Source organism: Manis pentadactyla, chromosome 3, assembly GCF_030020395.1.
Source record: "Manis pentadactyla isolate mManPen7 chromosome 3, mManPen7.hap1, whole genome shotgun sequence".
In the NCBI taxonomy this organism is placed as follows: domain Eukaryota; kingdom Metazoa; phylum Chordata; class Mammalia; order Pholidota; family Manidae; genus Manis; species Manis pentadactyla.
The window spans coordinates 40,423,194-40,445,972 of record NC_080021.1 but is presented as its reverse complement, the minus strand read 5'-3'; the positions used below and the strand labels follow the sequence as shown (position 1 = coordinate 40,445,972).

The 22,779-nt window shown below is 37.0% G+C and overlaps 1 protein-coding gene across 4 annotated transcripts in view; it reads left to right on the top strand.

The window, feature by feature from the left end:
• The window catches only part of VPS13B (vacuolar protein sorting 13 homolog B), an 876,251-nt gene that overhangs the window by 803,541 nt on the left and 49,931 nt on the right, over positions 1–22,779 (top strand). For all 4 annotated transcript variants that reach the window (XM_036876002.2, XM_057497864.1, XM_036875982.2 and 1 more), the window contains exons 44-45: positions 13,477–13,632; positions 21,975–22,238. In XM_036876002.2, coding sequence (XP_036731897.2) covers positions 13,477–13,632; positions 21,975–22,238 — 420 coding nt within the window. The remainder of the gene's footprint in view (positions 1–13,476; positions 13,633–21,974; positions 22,239–22,779) is intronic.

Genomic DNA, 22,779 nt, shown 5'->3' with positions numbered 1-22,779 from the left:
TCCTCACTTCCTCCCTGCAGCCCCCTCCAAGGCCATCAAGTTTCTAATAATAATATCTTTGAGGCACCTTAGACATTTACTAACACTCTCCTCAAGTCTTTCCAGTTACTACCCGCTTGCCTGCTCCAAAGCTCCTCCCACATTTTAGGCGTTTGTTATAGTAGTACCCCATTTGCAGATATCAAAATCTCAGTTAGTTATGTATTGCTATTGCTGTTTAACAGATTACCCAAAACTTGCATAAATAAAAACAAACATTATTTCAGTTTCATTAGCTAAGAATTTCTGGACTGGCTTAATTGAGTGTTTCTAGCTCAGAGTCTCCGGTAAGCCTGTAGTCAGGATATGAGCCGGAGCTGCCAACATGTAAAGACTTGACTGGGTTGGAGGATCCATTTCAATGGGCTCACTCCCATGACTCCTGGCCTCAGCTCCTTGCTACAGGGATCTCTCCATAGAGCTGCTTGAATATCTTCATGACGTTGCAGCAGGCTTTCCCCAAATCAAGTGATCTAAGATAGAACAAGACAGAAGCCACAGTGTCTTCTATGACCTAGGCTCAGAAGTCATTCATTGCTATTTCTGTAGTAGCTCTGTGGTTACCCAGATCAGCCCTATTCAGGAGGGGACTGCACAAAGGCAAAAGTAACAAGAGGCAAGGATCTCTGGGGCTCTCTTGGAGATGGGCTGCCATGAGGACTAATAGAGTTTAGGGGTTAGGCTGAGGAATGGGAACCACTGAGGAGGAATAAGAGGCATGAGGAAGACTAAGACATAGCAGGAAAACTAGGACATAATGCCATTCTAAGAGTCAAGAAAGGTGATATCTAAAGGGATAGAATTATCAGTTTTGTCAGATGCCATAAGGAGACTGAGTGACACAAGAACTGAAAAGACCATTGTATCTGGCAATTGGGAGGTCACTGATGGCTCATGGGGGGCATTTTCAGTGGCAAGATAGGGATAGAAGCTGGACTGAAGTGGGCTGAGAAATGAATGGGAAGTGAGGATATGAAGAGAATGAGCATGCATTTTTTTAAAAATCTGGGTTGGGTGTTAGAGAAAGCTGCAGGGTCAGTGAAGGGTTTTAAGTGGAAGAAACTTGGGCATGTGCATATATAAGAGGAAATAAATAGCAGAGAGGTTGATGATGCAGAAGAGAGGAAGAATGATTAATGGCAGAAGGTCTTAGAAGGAGAGAAGAGGAAGGAATACAGATCGTAGAAGGATTGACCCCGGATGGGAAGAAGTTTACACCAAATACTTATTGCTACTTAACAAACCACTCCAAAATTTAGTGACTTAAAAAAATACATTAGCTCATTAGTCTTTTGGTCAGAAACCTACATGCACTCAGGTTTTCTGCTGGTCTCTCCTGGGCTCGCTCATGGGGCTGCAGTCAGCTGGTAGGCCAGCTGGAGCTGGGTGGTCCGAGAGGGCCTTACCTGTGTATTTGGTAGTTGGCAGGCTGTGGGCCAGGGTACTCCTGGTTCTCTTCCATGTGACCTCTCCAGCAGGCTAGCCCAGGCAGGAGAGCAAGAGCAGAAACAGTGAAGCCTGTGGAGCCTAGGCTCAAAACTCGCACAGCTTCTGCCACACTCTATTAGGCAGAGCAAATCACAAGATTTGAACAGATCCAAAGGATAGGGAACTAGATTTTACCTCTTGATGAGAGCTGCTGAGGGACTTTGTGGCCATTTGCAGTTTCCACAAATGCCTCCTCCTACTGTGAGATAGGAGGGAGAGAATGAGGGTGAGTGTGAAGGTCAGTGACATTGTAGTGGGTATTTGTTGAAAATACAAAGAAAGAAAAGAGTAGGAGTCTTTAAAAAAGTGACTTTCCACAATGTCTAATCCTTTATCTTGGTCATAATAGGCATGTGATAAATGTTCACTGAATAAATACATATCCAGATTTCTCATGTTTCTGACAGTCCTCAAGAACATAGATTAGAAGTTTAATTATTTTAACAATATGAAAATTATGAACAGTGTTCTTTGCATCATGTTGGATGTTTTTGTGTCTATTATACAGACACACAAAAAGAGGTCCTCTGATCTCCAAATGCGTATATAAGTCAGTATACCATCAATGCAACTGGACTCTTAATTAAGAGCAGCCCCTGGTCTCTCCTACCTCCACCCCTTTGGTCTCCCAGTAACCTCTAGTAAGAACTGTTATAAAATAAAAGAATGATACAGGAGGGGATCCACAGTACACTTCAAGTGAGACCAACTTTCAGGTCCACAGGTACATCCAACTCTTCCCAATTTTGTTCTATAAAAATGTTTATTGTCTATCATAAACTAAAAGTACGTCGTACATTTCTCAAATATTAGTGACTTACAGTAGGTATCATTTCAAGTTAGATTTGCCACAAACTGTCTCTTTCTCTAATCATGGAAACAGATTCCCAGAAACCTCCAGTATCACCTTTAAGATGTGGAGAGCACAGCTGTCTGCACCTAGCTATTCTGTTTGCAGGGAAGGATTGTAATGCTTTTACTCCCTGGTGGCAGTAACAAGCTTCTTTTTATTGTTGCTGATATTAAGATAACTAAAATCAACAGTGAAGTAAACACTGCTGGGGACCATCTGGCAAGGATTTTAATCCAAAATATTTTGTAAACACCCCATTTGAGTACCCAGGACCTACCGTCCAGTCACCATCAAGTGCAGTTTTAGTTCAGTTTTAAGCCATAATTGAAACAGCAAAATAGTCTGACCATAGACCCAGTCCCTTCACCTTTCTCTCTTAAAATAACTTCAGTTTCTCAAGAGATTCCAGGAAACTCGCATTCTCTGAGGAAGTTTATAATGCCTTGTGAAGTCACCAGTAGAAGTAAATGGGGCCCTAACAGTGTTGGTCGTTAAGTAGCTAGTGGATAGAACATATATGGAGTTTCTTCATTTTCTGTTGGAAAACAGATTTACTGTAAGTGAAAGGCAGAAGTTTGGGATTGAGTTTTCTTTTTCCTGTATATTTCAGAGTTTCTTCATAAAAACTGTTTGCAATATGACCTGATTAAGACTGCTAAAGTCTTTCACAAGAAATGGCAAAGATAGGATTGTGCTAGGACACTTTATCCAGTCCTGAGGCTGATTTTTAGAGTTTTCTACAAGCCTTCATGAAAGAGAACAACTGGGGATTATTTCAGCTGGGAAACACCCAGAGGAATGAATGCTGGTGCTGCTAATGGTCTCTCTGTCCCTCCTCTGGCAGTAAATTTTAGATATTGAAATACAGCTTTGGAGAAAAGTGTAATGAAGATTCCTTAAGCTTTTTACAAGACACTCAAAGGCTTTTCACAAGCCTGTGCTCTGCAATGTGAAGTCTTGATGTCTAAACATAAAGGTTCTTTACTGAACTAATTTTAAATGTGAATTTTAATACAGAGTGCTTGGAGAAAGAGAATGCAACTGGACCATTAAAGCATGGTATTTTGCCATTTTTAAGTAATGGGAAATACTGATTAAGAATGGTAAAAAGATTTCAGCATACATAATGTGATTGTCTTTAATCATAACCTTTTACCAAGTCTGTGTAACAAAAGCATTAACTCTATTAAAGACAATGGCATACCTATTATACTATGGCACTTTTTAATTATTTCCATGCTGAACAGGATATTGAAGAGCTTATTATCTAAAGGTCAGAATAATGCCCAAAACATGGCCAAGCCCAATGAGTGTCAGATGCATGGAATGTTGGATGACTTCATAGTTATGAAATTATTTCATTTCCCGTGATAATTCCTGACTTGCCAAGTTAGTGAATTTTAAGAACTCTGAAAGCAGATTTTAAGATAAATGTGAAATAATCCATACTTTTGGAGTCAGGGACTTCCCTTCAGGCATTAGTTCATATTTGACTTGCTTGACTTACACTTGGGGATAAAATGAGTTAGGACAAGGTCTGAGATACCACATTCCCTCAACTGGGAGAGAAAACCAACTCGCACAGTTTTGGCTGGCTCATGTTTCTTGTTATACAGGCACTAAGAAGCAGCGGTTGCCATGAAATACTTTATTTAACCTTTACAAAAATGTTTTCTTAGTATGGCAAGGCAGTTTAGTTAAATGAAAATAAATAACTGTAAAAATTTTGGATTTCTTTTATATCCATCTGTTGACTTCTTTTTTTTTTTCTTTTTTGCTAATTAAAGTTTGGGGTAATTATTATAATTGTCTAAATTACCATGAAGAACAAACATAAGTTTAAGATTGTATAAAACTACTTTTCTTAGGACACATGCTGACATGTCTTCTATTTTACATTAAACTAAATTTGCTGAATGATGAATGTTACACTTGAGAACAATTTAAAAGAGTTTTATTCAAACTTTGTTAGATTTCTCTATTGTTTATATTTTTATTTAGTCAGAATTGATTTTCAAACAAACAAAATCTGACAGTTTGGCTCACAAACTCAGAATATTTATCCAAATCTGAGTGACTGTTAAACAATATCTCTAGTTTCTTATCTTTTTGGCTTCCATTTCTCTGTTCACCTACATTATTCTTTATTATTTTCATCCAACATACTCTTATCTCTTTCACTGAAGAATTGAGTCTAGCCAAGAGCAGGATGACCACTGACTATCATTCTATCAAGAGAGTGAAAGCTACATAGCACCAAAATCTCCCAGCTGTTAGTACAACTCAATTAAGGAATTAAAGCTTTTATTTATTTTATTTAATTATTTAAAAAGACAGTATGAATTATTTCATATTTTAGAGACAGATCATTTCTGTAACACACAGATATGTACATATCAAATTTCTTTGAATTTTCACTTTTCAACCCTTTGTGGTATTATCAAGGGTGAACAGTCTCCAAGACTGTCACACAGTTCTGGATATAAGGCAGCTGTTAGTATCACAGCTCATGTTTTTCCAAGTCACACATCATTTAAATACAGGGAAGCCCACACCCTTTAGAAACATGAAAACAATAGATATGTGTAATGTTGAAATGACCCCTTTAAAACAAGATTATGTATCATTTCTTACTTCTTTTTTTTGCAGAATGCATTTATATCTGATTTCATGATTGATGTGTTCCAAATAAGTTATGTATAAAATTTTAAGTATGTAAATTTCAGCCAGAGATAAAAGAGAGAGTAATGTCAGAGCAGTGGAAAACCATAAATAAGTTCTTGAATTTAGATTTCTGTTTATAGTTACTTATGAAAAATCTTTTTTAATTCTAAAAAGATTCCATAACTTGAGTATAGATGTGTTGAAACCTTAAGCCTTAATGTTAGCTAGAAATGTGTGACATTTGGCATCCTATTTACACATGTAAATTCAAATGATTTATCATAAACCATACAATGAAATGACACAATGCACTGTTTTAAAACTATGAAGAATGTAGTTATGAATAGCATTATTTCTATTTTGTATTATGTGTATATTATTTTTCTTTCATGCTTATGACATTTTTCTCTCATATTTCTTCATCTATTGTCCTTTTGCTCTGCATTATAAAGGTTTTCAAGTTTTTCCCCAATAGTAGTTGTTCATACTTGCCTTTCTTCCATCAGTGTAGGTTGTTATTCTGCAAATGCATTCTTAGTCTCCTTGCATTTATTTCTTACCTAATTCCATTTTTATATCATCTAATTTGTTTTTTAACTTCAGGCTGTTTTTCTGTTTATACCAGGCTGTTCTTTCCTCTCAACATTTTTCTACAGTTTTGTAGAAATTGTGTTTTTTTCATACTTTAGAGAAAACCAAAAGCCTTACTGATATTTTTTTTCCTGAATTTCACCCCAAGGTGCTTGCATTAATAGACTTTCTTCCCTTCATTTTTTTGGATGGTATTGTCTTTCCTTTGCTTTGCAGTATTTTTCTGTAGGCTTTTTAATGTCATTTTTGCTATATATTAATGATTATATTATATGGATTGCCTTGCTTATATTCTGTTATCACTTGATAAATGAGATTTTTATTTTCCTATCTCCAGCTATAGAGCAGGATGATAAAACCAATTCCAATTTCACTTCCCACTTTCTAGCTGGCATTTCCTAATATTTCTTAACTCTGCAGAGGTGAAAGCTTCTTCTACATGCTTTCATGCTTCTGATATTCCAAATTGTCAAACTACTAGATTTTCCAAATTGTGAAAAACTAGTTTCTTCTGTTCACAACTACTGTATTTATTTTGTGTTTTTCCTTATTTTTTCATCTGTAGTGTTTGTCTTCTGATGACCACTCATAAAATACAGCACTGTGCTGCTAGAATCTGTTGTTTCCTGGGAGCTACTGTCTCTCAGTAGATACAGAAAGACCAGGGAGATAATGAATAGTATTAATTCCAACAGCCTAACAACGGTCACTTTGTTTCACTGCCTTTAACACTTCAGTCCCGGGTGTTTACTGCTGGTTGATGCTCTGAGAGGAAATGGCCATTAGTGACCTAAGAATTCACTGCCTCTTGAGCTTCCCTTTCTGTACACTCTCTCAGGCAGGTACTCTCCCTCTCACCTTTCCTCATCTTCAAGAGTCTACACACATGCCTCTTGGCTGCCCATGGGCAAGGTCTGATCTCCTAAAACAACGATTTTGTTCCAGTATGAATCCTACCTTTCCAGGATCAAAATTCAATGGTTCCATTTGGCTTATGATCAAACCTATTAGAGGAATGAAAGCTGATGAGTTCATAATATAAAGTTAATTTTCCTAATTTCATTGACAAGAAGTTGTTTGTACAAATGGTTTGAAGCCATAGCTTGCTACTTTTATGGCTTATCTTTGTAATGAAATTAAGGTTCTTTGTAGACATTAATTTTATATGCAAAGAACCTCTCCAAGTTAGGCTGTTGCTGCTTTTGTTTACTGGAAATAGCAGTCCTATGTATCTTTTACTGTATTTCAGAATGTCTTTTTCCATGTTATTTATTTGGGTAAGTAAAATTTGTGCTCTCGTCAGTCTTTTAACTTCCCAAAACAGATACCCCTGGAGTCCTACAATTTTCTCCTTCCTCATAAAATTTCGCAGTGTAGTTTTTCTTGTTAAATATCTGTTTCTTCTACCACTATATTATGAGAATTTTCAATGAAAATAATAATCTCATTTGTCTCTATCTCCATCTACCGTGAATAGTACAATAAGTTGACTTATGGTAAACATTTCATAGATGTAGATCCTAAAAATATTTGCCAAACTGAAAAAAACAGAACAAAACTATTTTCCTGGGAATGAAAACTCAAATAATTACATTAAACTGCTCCAAACATCATGTGAATAAGGAATGTAGCAAGCCAGATCCTTTGCAACGTGCTGCAGAGATGAACTGAGGATCATGTCACCCTTTCATCAAAATCCTAACAGTGCAGATGGGAAAGCCATGACACTGAGCGGGACACATGGAGACATGTCATGCGAGAGGCTGAATTTGAGTTTTTAAAATAGAATGTATGATTTCTTTTTACTTGAAATTCAGGCACTGTATGCTTTCTATTAGACATTTTTCATTTTAATAGCATTATTTTTTTATCTGATTGCAAAATAATACATATTTATAGTATGAAAATTGGAAATTACATAAAAGCACACAAAACACACACGCAAAAAGAAAACTTAAAACATATAACCCTCACAAATGGTTAGCCCAAGATAACCACTATTAGCATTCTGACATATTTCTACCCGTTTTCTCCCTGAGGAATAAGCATATATACTTCTTGTTCATTTTACAAAAAATGGGATGTGTACTGAACACATCTTTTTGTAATGTACTTTTTTTTTCAGTTAATCTTCTGCTCACTCATATTAACATTTTTTCATGCTCTGATTTTTTTCCAATGGCTTGAGAGGATTCTACAGTATAAGTATGGTTAAGAATAGAGGCTCTGAATCTGGATGTGAAACCTTCATAAGAATGTATGTCAATAAAAAAAAAAAATAGAGGCTCTGAGTAAGCACAGCTCAGTTCAAATCTTGTATTTTGCTCTCCTTAGCACAGTGGCCCTGAGTAGTCACTTAATCGCTCTGTAACTCAGTTTATCATCTTTTAAATGTAACAAGAGTGTTGACCTTATAAGATTGTTTTAAGAAAGAAATAAGAAAATATTTAAAAAGCACTCAGCCCAATACCTAGCACATAGTATGTGTTTAATAAATGATAGTTGTATTGTTTTTACTACATTTTATTTGATCAATTTCCTAGTAATGCCAAATTTTTATTATTAAAACAATGCTGGAATAAACATATGTCTAGGTAAATCTTTGCATATATCTCTACTTATTACCTTGGGTTAAATTCCTGTGTAGAAAGTATGAGTCAGTGAGTATCCGAAGCTAAGGTTTTCGATACAAGGATCAAACTACAGTTTTCATTGTCACCAGCATTTTGTGAGTGTTCCAGATTGCCCTCTTTTGTAAGAGGTTGTTTTATTATTCCACAGTATAGGTGACCCTTGAAAAACACAGGGGTTGGGGCTCTGAGCCACCAAGCAGTTGAAAGTCTGAGTATAATTTATGACTCCCTAATAACTACAAATAGTCTACTGTTGACCAGAAGTCTTACTAATAACATAGTTATTTTGTGTGTTATATGTATTGTATAGTGTATTCTAACAATAAAGTAAGCTAGAGAAAAGAAAATATTCCTTCAAATTTTCACAAATCTGAAAACATTTTTCCAAAATACTTATTGACAAAAAAATCCACCTGTAAATGGACCCATGCCATTCAAACTCATGCTGTTCAAGGGACAACAGTGTTTCTGACCTTCACTGAATTCAGTCTTCAGAGAAAATCTATAAGCACTCGTATTTTGTGGAAGAGTAAATCACCCCACACCTCTGTGATGACAGTGAAGCCTGCATTATATCGCCTCCTGAAAGACTGATTTGGAAAGTTTTCTTTCCCTTTCTCCTTTTTTCTTCCAAAATACTCTGCATCAAAGAGTACAACTTATCCAATAGAAAATAATTCAATTTGATTTATTTCCACTTTATCATTCTTTTAGGTGTGGGACTATGTCCTGTAGGTCCTAAGAGTCCCATAATTGAATCAGATCATTAGACAAGCATTAGACGTTATCTAGAAATTTTTCTACATGATTTTTAATATTTTTTCAGATACTCTGAGTATCCTGAAGTTCAACTACCTTGAAAAAACAATAATGAGCAACATATTTCATTTTATTTTTATGTTCATTTATTGGTGTGAAATATACTATAAGTTCCACGTATACATTCCAAATACTTCGATCTGTTTAATTTGATCTATAGCTTTCCAGATATTATTTTAGATAGACAAGAGCTTTTAAAAATATTTTTTTTATTAAGGTATCATTGATATACAATCTTATGATGGTTTCACATGAGCAACATTGTGGTTATAATATTCACCCATTTTATCACATCTACCCCTACACACACCCTATTGCAGTCACTGTCCATCAGCATAGTAAGATGCTATAGAGTCATACTTTTGTCTTCCCGGTGCTGTACTGCCTTCCCCGTGACCAACCTATATTGTGTGTGCTAATTACGATGTCCCTTAATCCCCTTTTTCCTCCCTCCACACCCACCTTCCCACACCCACCCTCCCTAAACTCTTCCCTTTGATAACCGCTAGTCCTTTCTTGGAGTCTGTGAGTCTGTGAGTCTGTCCCTTCAGTTTTGCTTTGTTGATATACACCACAAATGAGTGAAATCATTTGGTAATTCTTTCTCCACCTGCTTAGTTCACTGAGCAAAATACCCTTTAACTCCATCCATGTTGTCGCAAATGGTAGGATTTGTTTTCTTCTTATGGCTGAGTAATAGTCCATTGTGTATATATATACGACTTCTTTATCCATTAATCTGTTGATGGGCACTTCGGCAGCTTCCATATACTGGCTATTATAAATAATGCTGCAATAAACATAGGGGTGCATATGTCTTTTTGAATCAGTTGAATTTTGTCAACTCTTGTTTTCTTCAGGTAAATTCCTAGGAGAGGAATTCCTGGGTCAATTCAGGAATTCTCCCTTTGAATATGCCTGTGGGTGGTCCTGAGAGCTGGCCTCCAACCCCCTGATCAGTAATTCAATTTTAAGTTTTATTTTGTATTGAAAAAATAAATGAGTGGAAGCTGTATCTGCTCCCATTGGAGGTCTTCAGTGGGAAAACTGCAAATTTAGTCTGGCTGCCAGTGTAGCATTGGGGGGGCTCTGCAGGAAAAAAAGGAAATGTAGCCCCTTGGGACCTTCCAACAAATGGCCACTGTACAACCAGCTTTATTGCTTAGTTTCAGTTCCCACTGATGTTCAAATTAGAGTGGTTCCTATTTGATATTTTTTTTCCCCAGTGGAAAATATTAGACACTTACTAAATAGACCAAAGAGAATGAGAAACCTGAATAGAAAAAATGGTGAAGGAAGTGAGTTGGTAAGGGGAACTTCATAGAAAAGAGGGGAGAGAAAATCTCCAAACTGATAGAGAACATAAAATACCTTGGGCTCCAGGCATAGAGGGATAGTGATTGTTACGTGCACTGCCCCCTCCCCTTCATGTTTCTAGCCCCACTGCCTCTCATCCTGGCTCTTGCCGTTGTCCTCCTACCCCCACACTTGCCATCCTTTCAACACATCGCTCACTTACCCATGCCGGAGGCTTCAGTGGCTACCTACTAATTCCAGAATAAACCACAGATTCCTTAGTTTAGTAAATCCACACTGGCGACAATCTAGATCTACCTGTCTGACCTGCTCCCTCACTCCTTTTTCATGTGCCCTTCCTTCAGCAGTCGAAACTAAACTTTGCCCCAAGCATACCTTCTTACTTTCACATCTCAGATGATCTCTTTGACCCAGGATTAAATGGCCATCTTTGCCAGTTGAAATCCTAGCCTAACTCTGAGATTCAGCTGCTCATGAAGCTGCCCTGGTCACAGGAGCCTAGAGTAAGCCCTTCCTTCTCTAGACTCCTGTAGCATTTCCTGCCTCTTCTCATGCCTCTCGTTAGTTATTTGTGCATGCCTTATTTTCTCTTTTAGATCTTACGCTCCTTGAGGGACAAAGAACACAACTCTTCCTCTTTATTTCGTCCATATTATGCCTAGCATATTGCCTTCCTTATAATACCTGAATAATAAAAATGCATTAGATGAATGATAGCAATCCCATTAGGATCATATAGTCTGAATCAAATTTCAAAATGTTATGACTGATTTTCGAGTTCCTTTTGTATAGAAATAAAAATAGGTATATGAGTATTTTTTACTAAATGGAGACTTTTCAGTACCTATAAGCAGTGAAATTTAGTCAGTTGGTCCAGCCAGAGCAGAACTTCCCACCCTTATTTGATGTCCATGGGAATCAGCACTACTGTCTAGTGGCCAAATCAGTTACCCAATGGCAGGAGGTCCAAAGTGCTGCTTGGCCTCCTGAATTCCTTTTTGTAGATTTCCTTTCCTAGTAAACTATATACATGTAATTGCCAATGATATTTAGATTTTTAACAGTAGACCACACATTGCAAATATTCTACTGGTGATGCATGTGGGGAAAGGTATTATGTTTTTCTCCCACTTAACTTTTCTGTGTGAACTAAATCCAAGTATCTGTATTTTCATAATTCAAAGAAAATATCTGTGCCAATATTCTGAGAACAAATAGCTGCTAAGTGAAATGTGACAGTATATTCCTTGGTGACAATCAGTCATTAAAAGATGTGTTGCTCAGAGCAAGCAGCTACCTTAAACTGAGCTCATATGCAAATGTGGACACTCCAATTAAAATTACATGGCATACATTAAAACTTTCCTGATAGAGGCTGTAGAGCTTTCCACAGAAATAGAGCTGAGTTCAACCTTAAGTACTTTGCCTTATTATTTTTTTGTCATTTCCAGCTATAGCCTCTCCAAAGAAAACAACTTTCTAGTTCTGTTCAGTTTTGTGTGTGCCCTGAGCTTTATGCCCGATTGCTGCTGCAGAAAACCAAAATAGATCCAAATACTGCTGTTGTTTTCTTTTTTTCTTTAATATTTAGACATCGAAGATACTCCAGTACTTTTATGTTGTAGAGTGTATATGAGACCAATTTTCCCTAATGGTGTTTGCTGTCCCAGATGGTTTGTTTTTCTTTGTTTTGTTTTGTTGTAGCTGTTAGTTTTCCTTTTTGGAAGTCATCTGAGTAGCTTGTAGATTTCACAGGATCGCTGGTGGTTATGTGGAGGAAGAACTGGAGTGAGGCCATCTTAAAAGCAGGGAGATGAATTAGGAGATTTTTTAAAATATTTTTTTAAGAAATCGAAAAATAAAAACAAAAAAGCCCTCCCTTAATTTCCTACTAAAAATCATATGTGATGACTGATGGCCTTGGGAAATTTTTTAATTTAAGCACTCTTCCTAATGCTAAAACTAAAAAATAATCTTCACATCAAAGACTTTTACTGTTATGGCAATTCCCATCTAAATCCTTCATGTATTTATTTTAAGGCCCTATTATGATAGCTTTTAGAGAATGTTTTCAAAGTTTTATCCATTCTTTTAACTGGGAAAATGTTTCATGTGATTAGACTTTGGTTAGCACCTTTAAAAATTATACATGACATGAAGGAAGATATTGTTTGTGTAGTATATCTATATTTTTTTCCTAAAATGTCATTTAATCTCCTTATTTTTAGTAATCACATACAACACTTTATTTTCATTTAAATCCATATCCTAAAGAATCAGTAATCATTATGGTACTTTGGAATATTTGTTCCATTAAACTGATTTTCTTAGTTGCAATTAGTGGGTAGGAGTGTAAATAGAAAATATTTTATGACCATGAAAGAACTCTAATTATTAGCAAACGTGTCAGTGCTATGTGAATAAATAGGAAAGTGAATCAGGCGACTTGGTCACAATAGACATATACTAGGAAAAATAAAGTTAATAATAAATACATAATAGGAAAATAATAGAACTAAGACATTTTCTCTTACATTCAAAATGTTGAAGGTGTTTCTAATTTGATATCTGTGATCTTATAAGGAGAGTATATTAAATGAACAAATTGCTGTTTTGTTCTTTATCAAAGGAAAAAAAATAAGGAATGGCAATTTAGGCTCAAAAAATAATGCCATAAACCAAATTTAGCTTTAATTACTGTCTAGCCATTAGGAGGAGTAAACTATCAATCACGACCATGGGTCTTTGATCTCACATTTTAACTTCCTTGTCCTCCAGATGAATGAAATGGTCTTTTCTCAAATGTTCAGCAGGCCTTTTACCATTTGATAGGACAATTATTTTTAAGAAGGTTTAAAATGTGATCTGGAAAACCACATTGATTCTATGTGGCATATTTGCTATTCTTAGCCTGGTTGAATAAGCTGGAAGTGGATGAATAATGCAGGTTAGAAAGAAAACAGATGCCGAATATTACAAATATGAGGGTTTTCCAGCAATGAGACTTTGATTTTAGGACTAGATTTTTGTTGGCACTTTTGGCCTTATGACGATTATTGTTTTTCTCGGCAGCTGTTGCACATCTGTATTGAAGGTTGGGGCAATTGGCGTTGGTCAGAGCCCTTCAGTGTGGACCATGTTGGGACTTTCATTAGAACTATTCAGTACAAGGGCCGAACTGCTTCACTCATCATCAAGGTTCAGCAGTTCAGTGGAGTGCAAAAACAGGTAAGTTCCTTTGTCTTCATGCCCCAGATAACTCTTAATTATTTGATGTAATTAATGAAATTTTAAAATTTCATAAGAATATGAAAATAACTGATAATTTTAAAAATCACAGAGATATGCCTAGTTATGCCTACTACTATCATGTGTGTGAGCGCTTAGTAAGTGCACGTCAATGACCCTGATGCTGGTGATGGCTTCAAACCCCTAGTCCCATGGCTTTTACAAGAGCTGCTAACGAGCAGTAAAATTTACTGATTTAGTTTCACCTCTTCTCCCTGTCACCACCTACCTACTGGTGGAGGTGCTAATGAGCTGTGAAATGGCCGAAAGGCCTTCACTGAGAAGGAAAAGAAGCAAAGGGTGATGGGTGGGGCCTTTGGATAATCCAACAGTAGGTAACCAGGAGTTGGTTCCCATACATGGAAAAATAATCTGCAAGAAAATGTTGTGATACTTCCCATGGCAGAGTGGGCCTGGGTCTCCAGCAGGCTTTCTTTTCCTATGAGTTAATATAACTGCAGTAAAAATTCACTGCAGTCTAACTCTTGGCATATAAAACCTCAGCTCTCAGCACATATTTTTACTTATTTTATAAAACTTCCTTTTGGCTGTTTTTGAAGTCCTAAGACTGCAAAGGGAAAAAAAGTATCTGACACTTTTTTTGTGTTCTTAAGATGTGAAAATGTGGTTTTTAAAAGATGTTTTTCAAGCGTGGAGCATATGACAAGAGCAGAAAGAAAAAAAGGAAGTATTAAAATCTGAAAACCGGCTTCACTGCACACATAATAACTGGATTTGTCATAAGAGTTTTAACATATACATCTGCGTCTGGATTATAACAGTTTATCCAGAGCTTATGTGAACTGAGGACATGATAGAAAGAGCACTCAGTCACTGAAAAAGAAAAGGGGAGCTTTCTGTGTTTAGCCTCAGAGGTTACTCCATTGCTGCATGCCAAGGGGCGAGCAGGAAACCACTGGGGAGGTGAACAGCAGGTCCCATACCATGTACATTCTTGGTCTGCACCTATTCAGGGAACTGGACTTCATGTTCTCATTATTGTAGGTAACCGAGGTGAAAAGACAGCATAGCTGAAGAGTCTTCCCAAGTAGCTAACGATTCCTCTAAGTGTTTGTTGATTGTGTACAGTGGAATGGGGTGAATGAAAGACACTAAGAATGTGGCACAATCTTTGCTCTTAAACTGCAGATTCACATAAACCAACAGTGTATAAAACTGACAGTGTAAAGGGCATTTAAAAGTTTCACCAAGAAGGTAAGACTTAAGCTGAGCTTTGGAAAACATGTAGCATTTGGATTAAGAGAGGGCATTGCAAGTAGGCAGTATTGAAGCATAAATGAAGATACAAATATGGGACAAATGAGTCTTACCCAAGGACTCATGATGGGACCAGCCTAACTCTGGGAGCTTTGAGCTGGAAAGTCGTAAGAACAAGAAGTGTCACTGACTCCTATTTCCTCGCCAAACTCTCTTCCTTGAATACACTCTTGACAAATCTCTGCCCAATTAATACATACCAGTTTTCTGATTTTGTTACCCGTGGTCTTTCAGGAATGCCTTATCCACTTTCCCATTCCCCAGCATTTCTGAGAAATGGTCGTTCAGCATCTGTTTGAATACTCCAGATAATGAGAGGCTCGTTCCCTCACACAGCAGCCCTTTCCACTGCTGGCTGCTTCCAGTTATTAATGAATTGTTTCCTAATTTTGATCCAAAATCTGTCACCATTCAGCCAGTTTTTACCATTTCTCAGAACTTATGAGACATACACAACACACAGGAACTTGTGAGAACTTTACAAGTTACCTCTCCTCTGTATTACAGCCCTTCAAAAACCTAAGGCAAGCTAGAATGTTTCCCTTTAGCTTCCTTCTTTCTAGGCCAGTGGTTCTCAAATTTGAGTCTGTATCAGAAACCCCTGGAGGGCTTGTTAAAATACAAATTGCTGGGTTCCACTCCCAGAGTTCCAGATTCAATAGGTCTTGGGTGTGACATGATAATTTATATTTCTAAAAAACTCTGAGGAGATGCCGGTACTGCTGGTCCAGGGTCCACACTTTGACTACCTTAGCTCTCGTCTAAACTTTCCCAGTTCCTTCAGCTCTTTCACTTATCATTGCTGGAATAATTATCAGTTAGTGAAATGGCAGGATCACTCCGTAGAGAAATGGTTTTCATGGTGTATCCTGGTGATTAAGATCATAGGCAACCTGGCTATATCCCCTTGCTAGCTGTGTGATCATCGGCAAGTTGTTTAACCTCTTCAGGAATTCAATTTTCCTTATCTGTAAAATGGGGATAATCATTGTCCCTTCCTCATGAAGTGTGAGGATTAATTGCGTTTGTGTATATAAAATGCTTCAAACAGTGCCTGGCCCACTGTCATACCCAATACACTTTAGTTACAATTATAGTAATGAAATACTCCTTCTTTAGTATTACTACAAAGTGCCTCATGCTTCCATAGACATTATGTATTTTCAAGGAATGATGTTAAATTTCAAAGATAAATGAATATATATAATGTTCCTGAGCAGATATTACACAATGCAGCAATAGGCCATAAATCAAAAGCTGGTTGTGAAAAATACCTTTTTCACAGTCTCGTAAAATGCTACCTATCTTCTTTTTCCTGATTGTGAAAGACTTCCCAGCCCCAGTATTTATTACCTAGGTGATTGTAGGCAAATTTCTTAACCTTTCTATGCTTCATATTTCTTTTGTAAAATATTAGTTCACTGTTATTTTCATGTTGACTATTATAAAATGCTTCTGAAAACACAAAAGTCTACTGAAGAAAATTAAAATTACCCGTAACTCTACCACCCAAAGATAAATACTATTTTTACTTTGGTGTGTGTTTTCTACTCATTTCTTCTAAGCAGATCTTTTTTAATGAACCTGAGATCTGATTGTAATTGCTGTTTTTCAACTTGTTTTTTTCACTTAACATTATATAATATTTATCTTCTCATTTTATCTAAAATTCCTGAAATTATCCTTTTACTGATTGCATAATAATTTACCATATGGCATATTTAAACACATTTAGACATTCTACTGTTATTATACTTTTAGATAATTTCCAATTTGCTGTCAAAATAAATCCTTAAGTAAATATCTTTGTGTAGCACTCTGTCTAAATTTCTGAGTCTGCCCTTAAAGTAATGTGTTGTAAATTTTAATTACCTAAGCAAGAGTATGAATGTTTTTGTTATACTTGGTGCATATTCCTGAACTAAAATGATGTACTTTATTCTTTACCAAAATTCGTTGTTTTGTCTTGCCAGATTCTTGGTAGGGCTACACTAATCTTTTAAACAACTAAGTATTTATTAGTCCCAAAACTTCTGCTGATTTTCTAACTTTTTCAGACTATTAGCATTTTTTTTAATCTTAAGGGGGGATTCAAATCAAGACTTACAAAAATATTGCCTTGTGTTGGAAGTCTGAAGAATCCTTGTAATCATCCTCTGTTAATGTCAAATATACAGATGTGCCAAAGCACATTTCAGGATCTTTCCAAATATTATTTGTACTATTGAATGTTAATAATCCTTTTCTATAGAGACTGCCTCTCATACTTTTCTCTGTGTCTACCCTATTTATAATAAATACTTCTAAATTTGTTTAAAAAGGTAAGATCTAGCCAAACAGGAAAGGGCTACTTTGAGAGCAAAAGTGAGAGCATAAGCAGCCCTCAAATTGCAGTTGCCTTTTGAAAGAAGTGCCATCGTCTCCCACAGGAACTGGGAAATTTCGTTCTGTATTCCCACTGTCATGGAAGGCATATACACACATAATTTATTTTAAAGTTTTAACATTTATTATCATAGTCAAGTTAAATTGAGCTTTAAGTTTTAGCATTCATTGTCATAGTCAAATGAGATTTAGCTTTTTAAAAACTTCACAGAATAGTGGAAACTGAAAGAAACGGCAATTCATTTAACCTAGAATAAAGAAGAAGGGAAATGGGTTATACTGAACTCAGGTAATACTGAAAGGTTCAGCAGACAGTCACCCTCAGAAGAATTGCTACATGTATCACAAGTATCAAGTTGTGGAAAATATTTCTCCTTATTCAGTTAGATTTAGTTTTTTATTGTCAGGGTAGATTGACTAAAATTCAGATTAGCTCTAGTGAAAGTTACATCACAGACACGGGATTTCCTCCGTTAGCCAAGTTGGGAAGGGAGATAGGAACCAAGCTTCCAGAAGGGCTTCTGAGATTCCTGCTCCCTCACATCTTGACTTCTTTCCTTCTGGGCCTGGACGTTTGCAATAAATCTCAGCTGCCTAATTAACAAAACCTCATTTGGGGAGGTGAGTGTGTGCAGCTCCCTGTTGGGAACTGACCAGTGCTCGTTTGAACAGTGACACTTGGTTGTCTGTACCTTATTTATCCAACTGAATGAGAACTGACCACATACAAAATTTCTCAGGAACTTTGTACATCATTCAACTACTCATGTACCTGTATTTACTTCCATGTTTCCCATCTCTTCACTGAAGAAAGCTTTGCCACTCTAAAAACATAAATGTACATATATGTGTGTGTGTGTGTGTGTGTGTATTTGTGTCTTTATACATACACTTTTAATCATGGCGAAGATATCATTTTCCAGTGCATCTGGTGCTCTGGAGTTACTCTTTAATATCACTATTCTTCTTGGCACTGATCTAATAAGAGTCCTGAAACCTGCTAAGTAAAATCATATGTGGAAATCCTCAATACACATCTTTGTGGCTTTGGGGAAAGAGGGGAATTAGTGTGAAACCTGTAAATGTGTATTAAAGAGAAACCTTAGATTAAAAAAAAATGAAGTAGCTGTCTTCAACTGATAAATTACTCATGAAATTCTAGCCATAATTTTCAAAATAAAGGCATTATAAGTGTTGCCACTTGGAAGGAACACAGACCTCGCTCTCACTGAACCATGCGCGGAGCAGCCACGAAGAGCACCATGCCGAGGGAGCAGCCATTTTGGATTTTCCTTCATCTAAGTAGCCTTCCTTTTCTGGCCACTTTTAAGAGTTTTCTTTTTATCAAATTTGAAAGTCTATTTAACAGGCTTTTAGTTGGAAATGAAACTATAAAAACCCACCAAGAGGACCTTTGTCTTTAAAGAAAGTGAGTCCCAGATGGTTGCAAAGATTCTGTGGTTTCTGTGAGAGACAGCAAAATTCTCTTCTAAATCTCATGGGGCCCAAAGGTTTTGAAGCAAGAGCAGTGTGCATACACTGCCAGTCCTGGGCACGTTGAGAATCACAACAGAGTTAAGTACTGCCTCAGAGCTTCCAAATGTTTATTTAAAGTTAGGTGATGCTTGGCATCATAAGACTATCATGAGTGTCTAGTAACCCCTAGCATATACTAAAGAAAAACTTGCTGCTAATTAAGGACTCATAGTTCAGTTGACTTCTGTTTTTGTCGTTGTGGCAACATTGTTTTAAAAGATTCCAATGGCCAGAGTATCTAGCAGAAATGTGACAGTTAAGCACAACTTGGTTCTTACAGATGTGTTCCTTCTAAAGAAAATTCAGAGGAATAGATAGTTGGAAAATAAATGTTTAAGAAAATACTAAACCTCACTATTTAAAAAATGCAAATTGAAACAACAATGACATTCAATTTTTGGCCTCCCAATCTAGCAGGTTTGTTTTGGGTAAAAGTTCATTAATAGATATTCATATTTATTTGCATAAATAATAATTGCTTAAATGATGGTTACAAAGTACTAATGCCATAGGAAAATTATCATTTGGGATGTTGCAGCTTGAAGTTAGAAAGTAGGCCTTTTAATCTTCATAGCCAGTGAATGAGGATGGTACTATTATTGTTCCTATTTTACATTTATTATCTCATGTAACAGGAAGGAAGAAGGCAGGTTTGCTGTCAGTTAATCACACAGCTCAGTGCTGGATCTGTTTCTCTGCTGCCCGCTTGGATTTGCCTTTCTTGTCTCAACGTGGCTGCAAAAGCAGTATGTGTCCTAACATCTCCCACAACAGAAAGGAAGGAGGACTTTCTCTTCCCAAAGTGTCTCCCTTATTATCAAAGAGTAAGACGTTTCCCTTTTCATATCCGTAGCCAAAACTGAGTCTCATGTTCACCCCTAACCTAATCATTAGCAAAAGGAGAATGGAATCAGTTGGATTAGTCAGGCTCATGACAGTACAGCCTCTGAGGGCCATGAAAGTTACCCACGTTTCCTGAGTACCTTGCTGCTTTTTGATACCTAAACCAAATCAGGGTTTTTACAGCAAGGGAAAAGGAAGGACCAGCTATTTGGAGTGGAACCAAGGGTGGCTGCCATATTTATGTTATGATAGCAGCCTATATTCTCTTTTCTCTAGTTTCTAAGTTTTCTTAATTAGTGGGTATTAATTTTATGAGAGACAGCAGAAAAACAGATCCAGCACTGAGTTGCTTAATTAACTGGCACCAAATCTGCCTTCTTCATTCCTATTACATGACATAATAAATGTAAAATAGGAACAATAATAGTATAGTCTTATCAGGGTGATTAAAACACTCCGATCACCACAGGTGATTGTCTGGGTCAGAGGATCCGAGTAACAGCAGGCAAGTTATTCAACATCTCTGTGCCTCCGTTTTCCCTTGTTAAGAAGTCATAGTAACCTCTTTTATATGGTTACTGTGAGAATAAAAGAGTTAATTTGCAACAAGGCTTTATATTGGGTTTCTCCAAAGAAACAGAGGCAATAGGATGTGTGTGTGTGTGTGTGTGTGTACACACATATATATATATGTACATATATAGACTAAGGAGAGGGAGAGATTTATTATAAATTGGCTTACATGGTAATGGAGGCTGAAAAGCCCAAAAACCTACCATCTGCAAGTTGTAGCCCCACAGGAGTCAGTGTATAGTCCCAGTCTGAAAGCCAGCAGGCGAGAGACCCAAGAAAAACCAGTGTTTCGGTCAGTGTCCAATATCCAGGAAAACCCACGTCCTCGCTTGAACAGCCAGTCAGGGCAAGTTCCTTCTTACTCAGCCTCTTTGTTCTAATCAGTCTTCAGTTGATAGGATGAGGTCCACCCATATTAAGGGGGACAATCTGCTTTACCCAATTTGCCAATTCAGATGTTAATCTCCTCCGGAAACACCTTCAAAGACACACACAGAATGTTTGACCAGATAACTGTGTGCCCCATGGCCTTCTCAAGTTGACACAAAATTAATCATCACATGCTGAGACCTGTAAGTGTATATGTGTGTGTAATAATAATAATATATATATATGTGTGTGTGTGTGTGTGTGTGTGTGTAATTATTATTTTATAATCTGGAAATATATTACAAACAAGGACATCCAGTATGTGAAAGTTCTGTGTTCCCCAATCATGGTGAATATTTGTATTACAGAAAAATTTGCTTTCTTAAAGTATTCACCGCATAAGAATAAATTTTGCATTGTCTTTTCAATTTCAACTAATTTAAGAGATATTCTTAATACCTACTATGAAGTATATACTCTTAGCTGTATAAAAAAGTTATATAATCCACGGGTTTAATAGATAATTCTGTGTGTTTCATAAAGATACACTCTTCTATACTATAGGAAAAGCCTGAATAAAAAATGTCAGGTTTGTAGGTAATTAGGTATCTGAGTTAACAGTTGTTTCTACTACCAGTTCATGAGAGATCTCTTATTGCACAGAGTACAAGCCCTTGGAAATCAGCTTTAGGGGACAGACTAATCACGATTTCCTCTCAGCTACTAGAGCTGAAGTCTTGTTTTCAATCCCTACCCATTTTGACCTCCACATTATTTGATACCATTGACCACTGCCTCCTGTTCAATCTCTTCTCTTGTGGCTTCATCAACACTACTTTCTCCTGGTTCACCTCTACGCTCCTTCATCCTTTCTGCAGCCCTTTCTCTGGCTTCTCGCCTCTGCATCTGACCCTAAAGTGTTGGTCAGTTGCTGGGTTTGAGCCTCCAGCCTCTTTTCTAGGTAAACTATCTTCTGTCCATTTGCCATTTGCAAGACTTTTACTCCACAACTCTTATTTCCAGTCCCACCTTCACTATCAATCACATGACCAGTACTTCCAGCTATGTATGGACCCTGCTTCTGTTTCTGTGCTTTGAGTACCACAAACACAACCAAATCAAAATCCCTTCTTTCGTTCCAAGCTTCTTTTTCTTCTGGTACTCTCTAAATAAGCTAATGACTTCATTTTCACTCCATTAAAATCTACATAGTTTGCTGTCTGAACGATTATATATTTCTGATTCATGAAATCTGGATTGATGGAGCCATATTTGTTTATTCATTTACTGTCTTTTAGATTATCATCTTCGGAAGACAGATCATCTGTAGTTACTTATCTCAAAGCATAGAACTAAAGGTCGTTCAGCATTATGTTGGTCAAGATGGACAAGCTGTAGTTCGAGAACATTTTGACTGCCTCACAGCCAAACAGAAATTGCCTTCATATATCCTAGAAAACAGTGAACTGACAGAGTTGTGTGTGAAGGCCAAAGGTGATGAAGACTGGTCAAGAGATGTGTGCCTGGAATCCAAGGCCCCTGAGTATAACATTGTCATTCAGGTAGGAGGAGCCTAGAATAGGGCAAACTTCTCACTATGCTATTTATTCAGTGTAGCCCTTAATTTTTTTTTAAGTGGTCTGTAAAAAGAGGGATATCTGAAATAATATAAAAAAGCTTTGAACATTACTTCTCAAACTATTTCCTCCCCATCTCACAACTCGTTTGTATCAGTTCCAGTAGTTATTATAGCCAAGACACTACCCCTCCCAGATGGAGGCAAGTTTTATCTTGGAAAAGATTCTGAAGCCCCAGGGTTGGGGTGTGGCGGGAGGAGGAGGAGTTTGGGTACAGGGTCCCACTGGGTTATCTTCATGATGGTCTGTGACTTTCTGCTCTTCTCCACCATCATCACTTTGATTCCCACAAAGGACCTGACCTCTCATTCTCCCACTCAGTCTTACATCAGTCTCTCCTCATTCAAACCCCTTCATCTTTATGGAAAGCATTAGCCCCATTGACTCACTGCACATTCACTTCATGCCATAATGAATCTGCTTTTGTTTAGTTATTCTTTTTTTAATGGCTCCTTTCTATAACTTG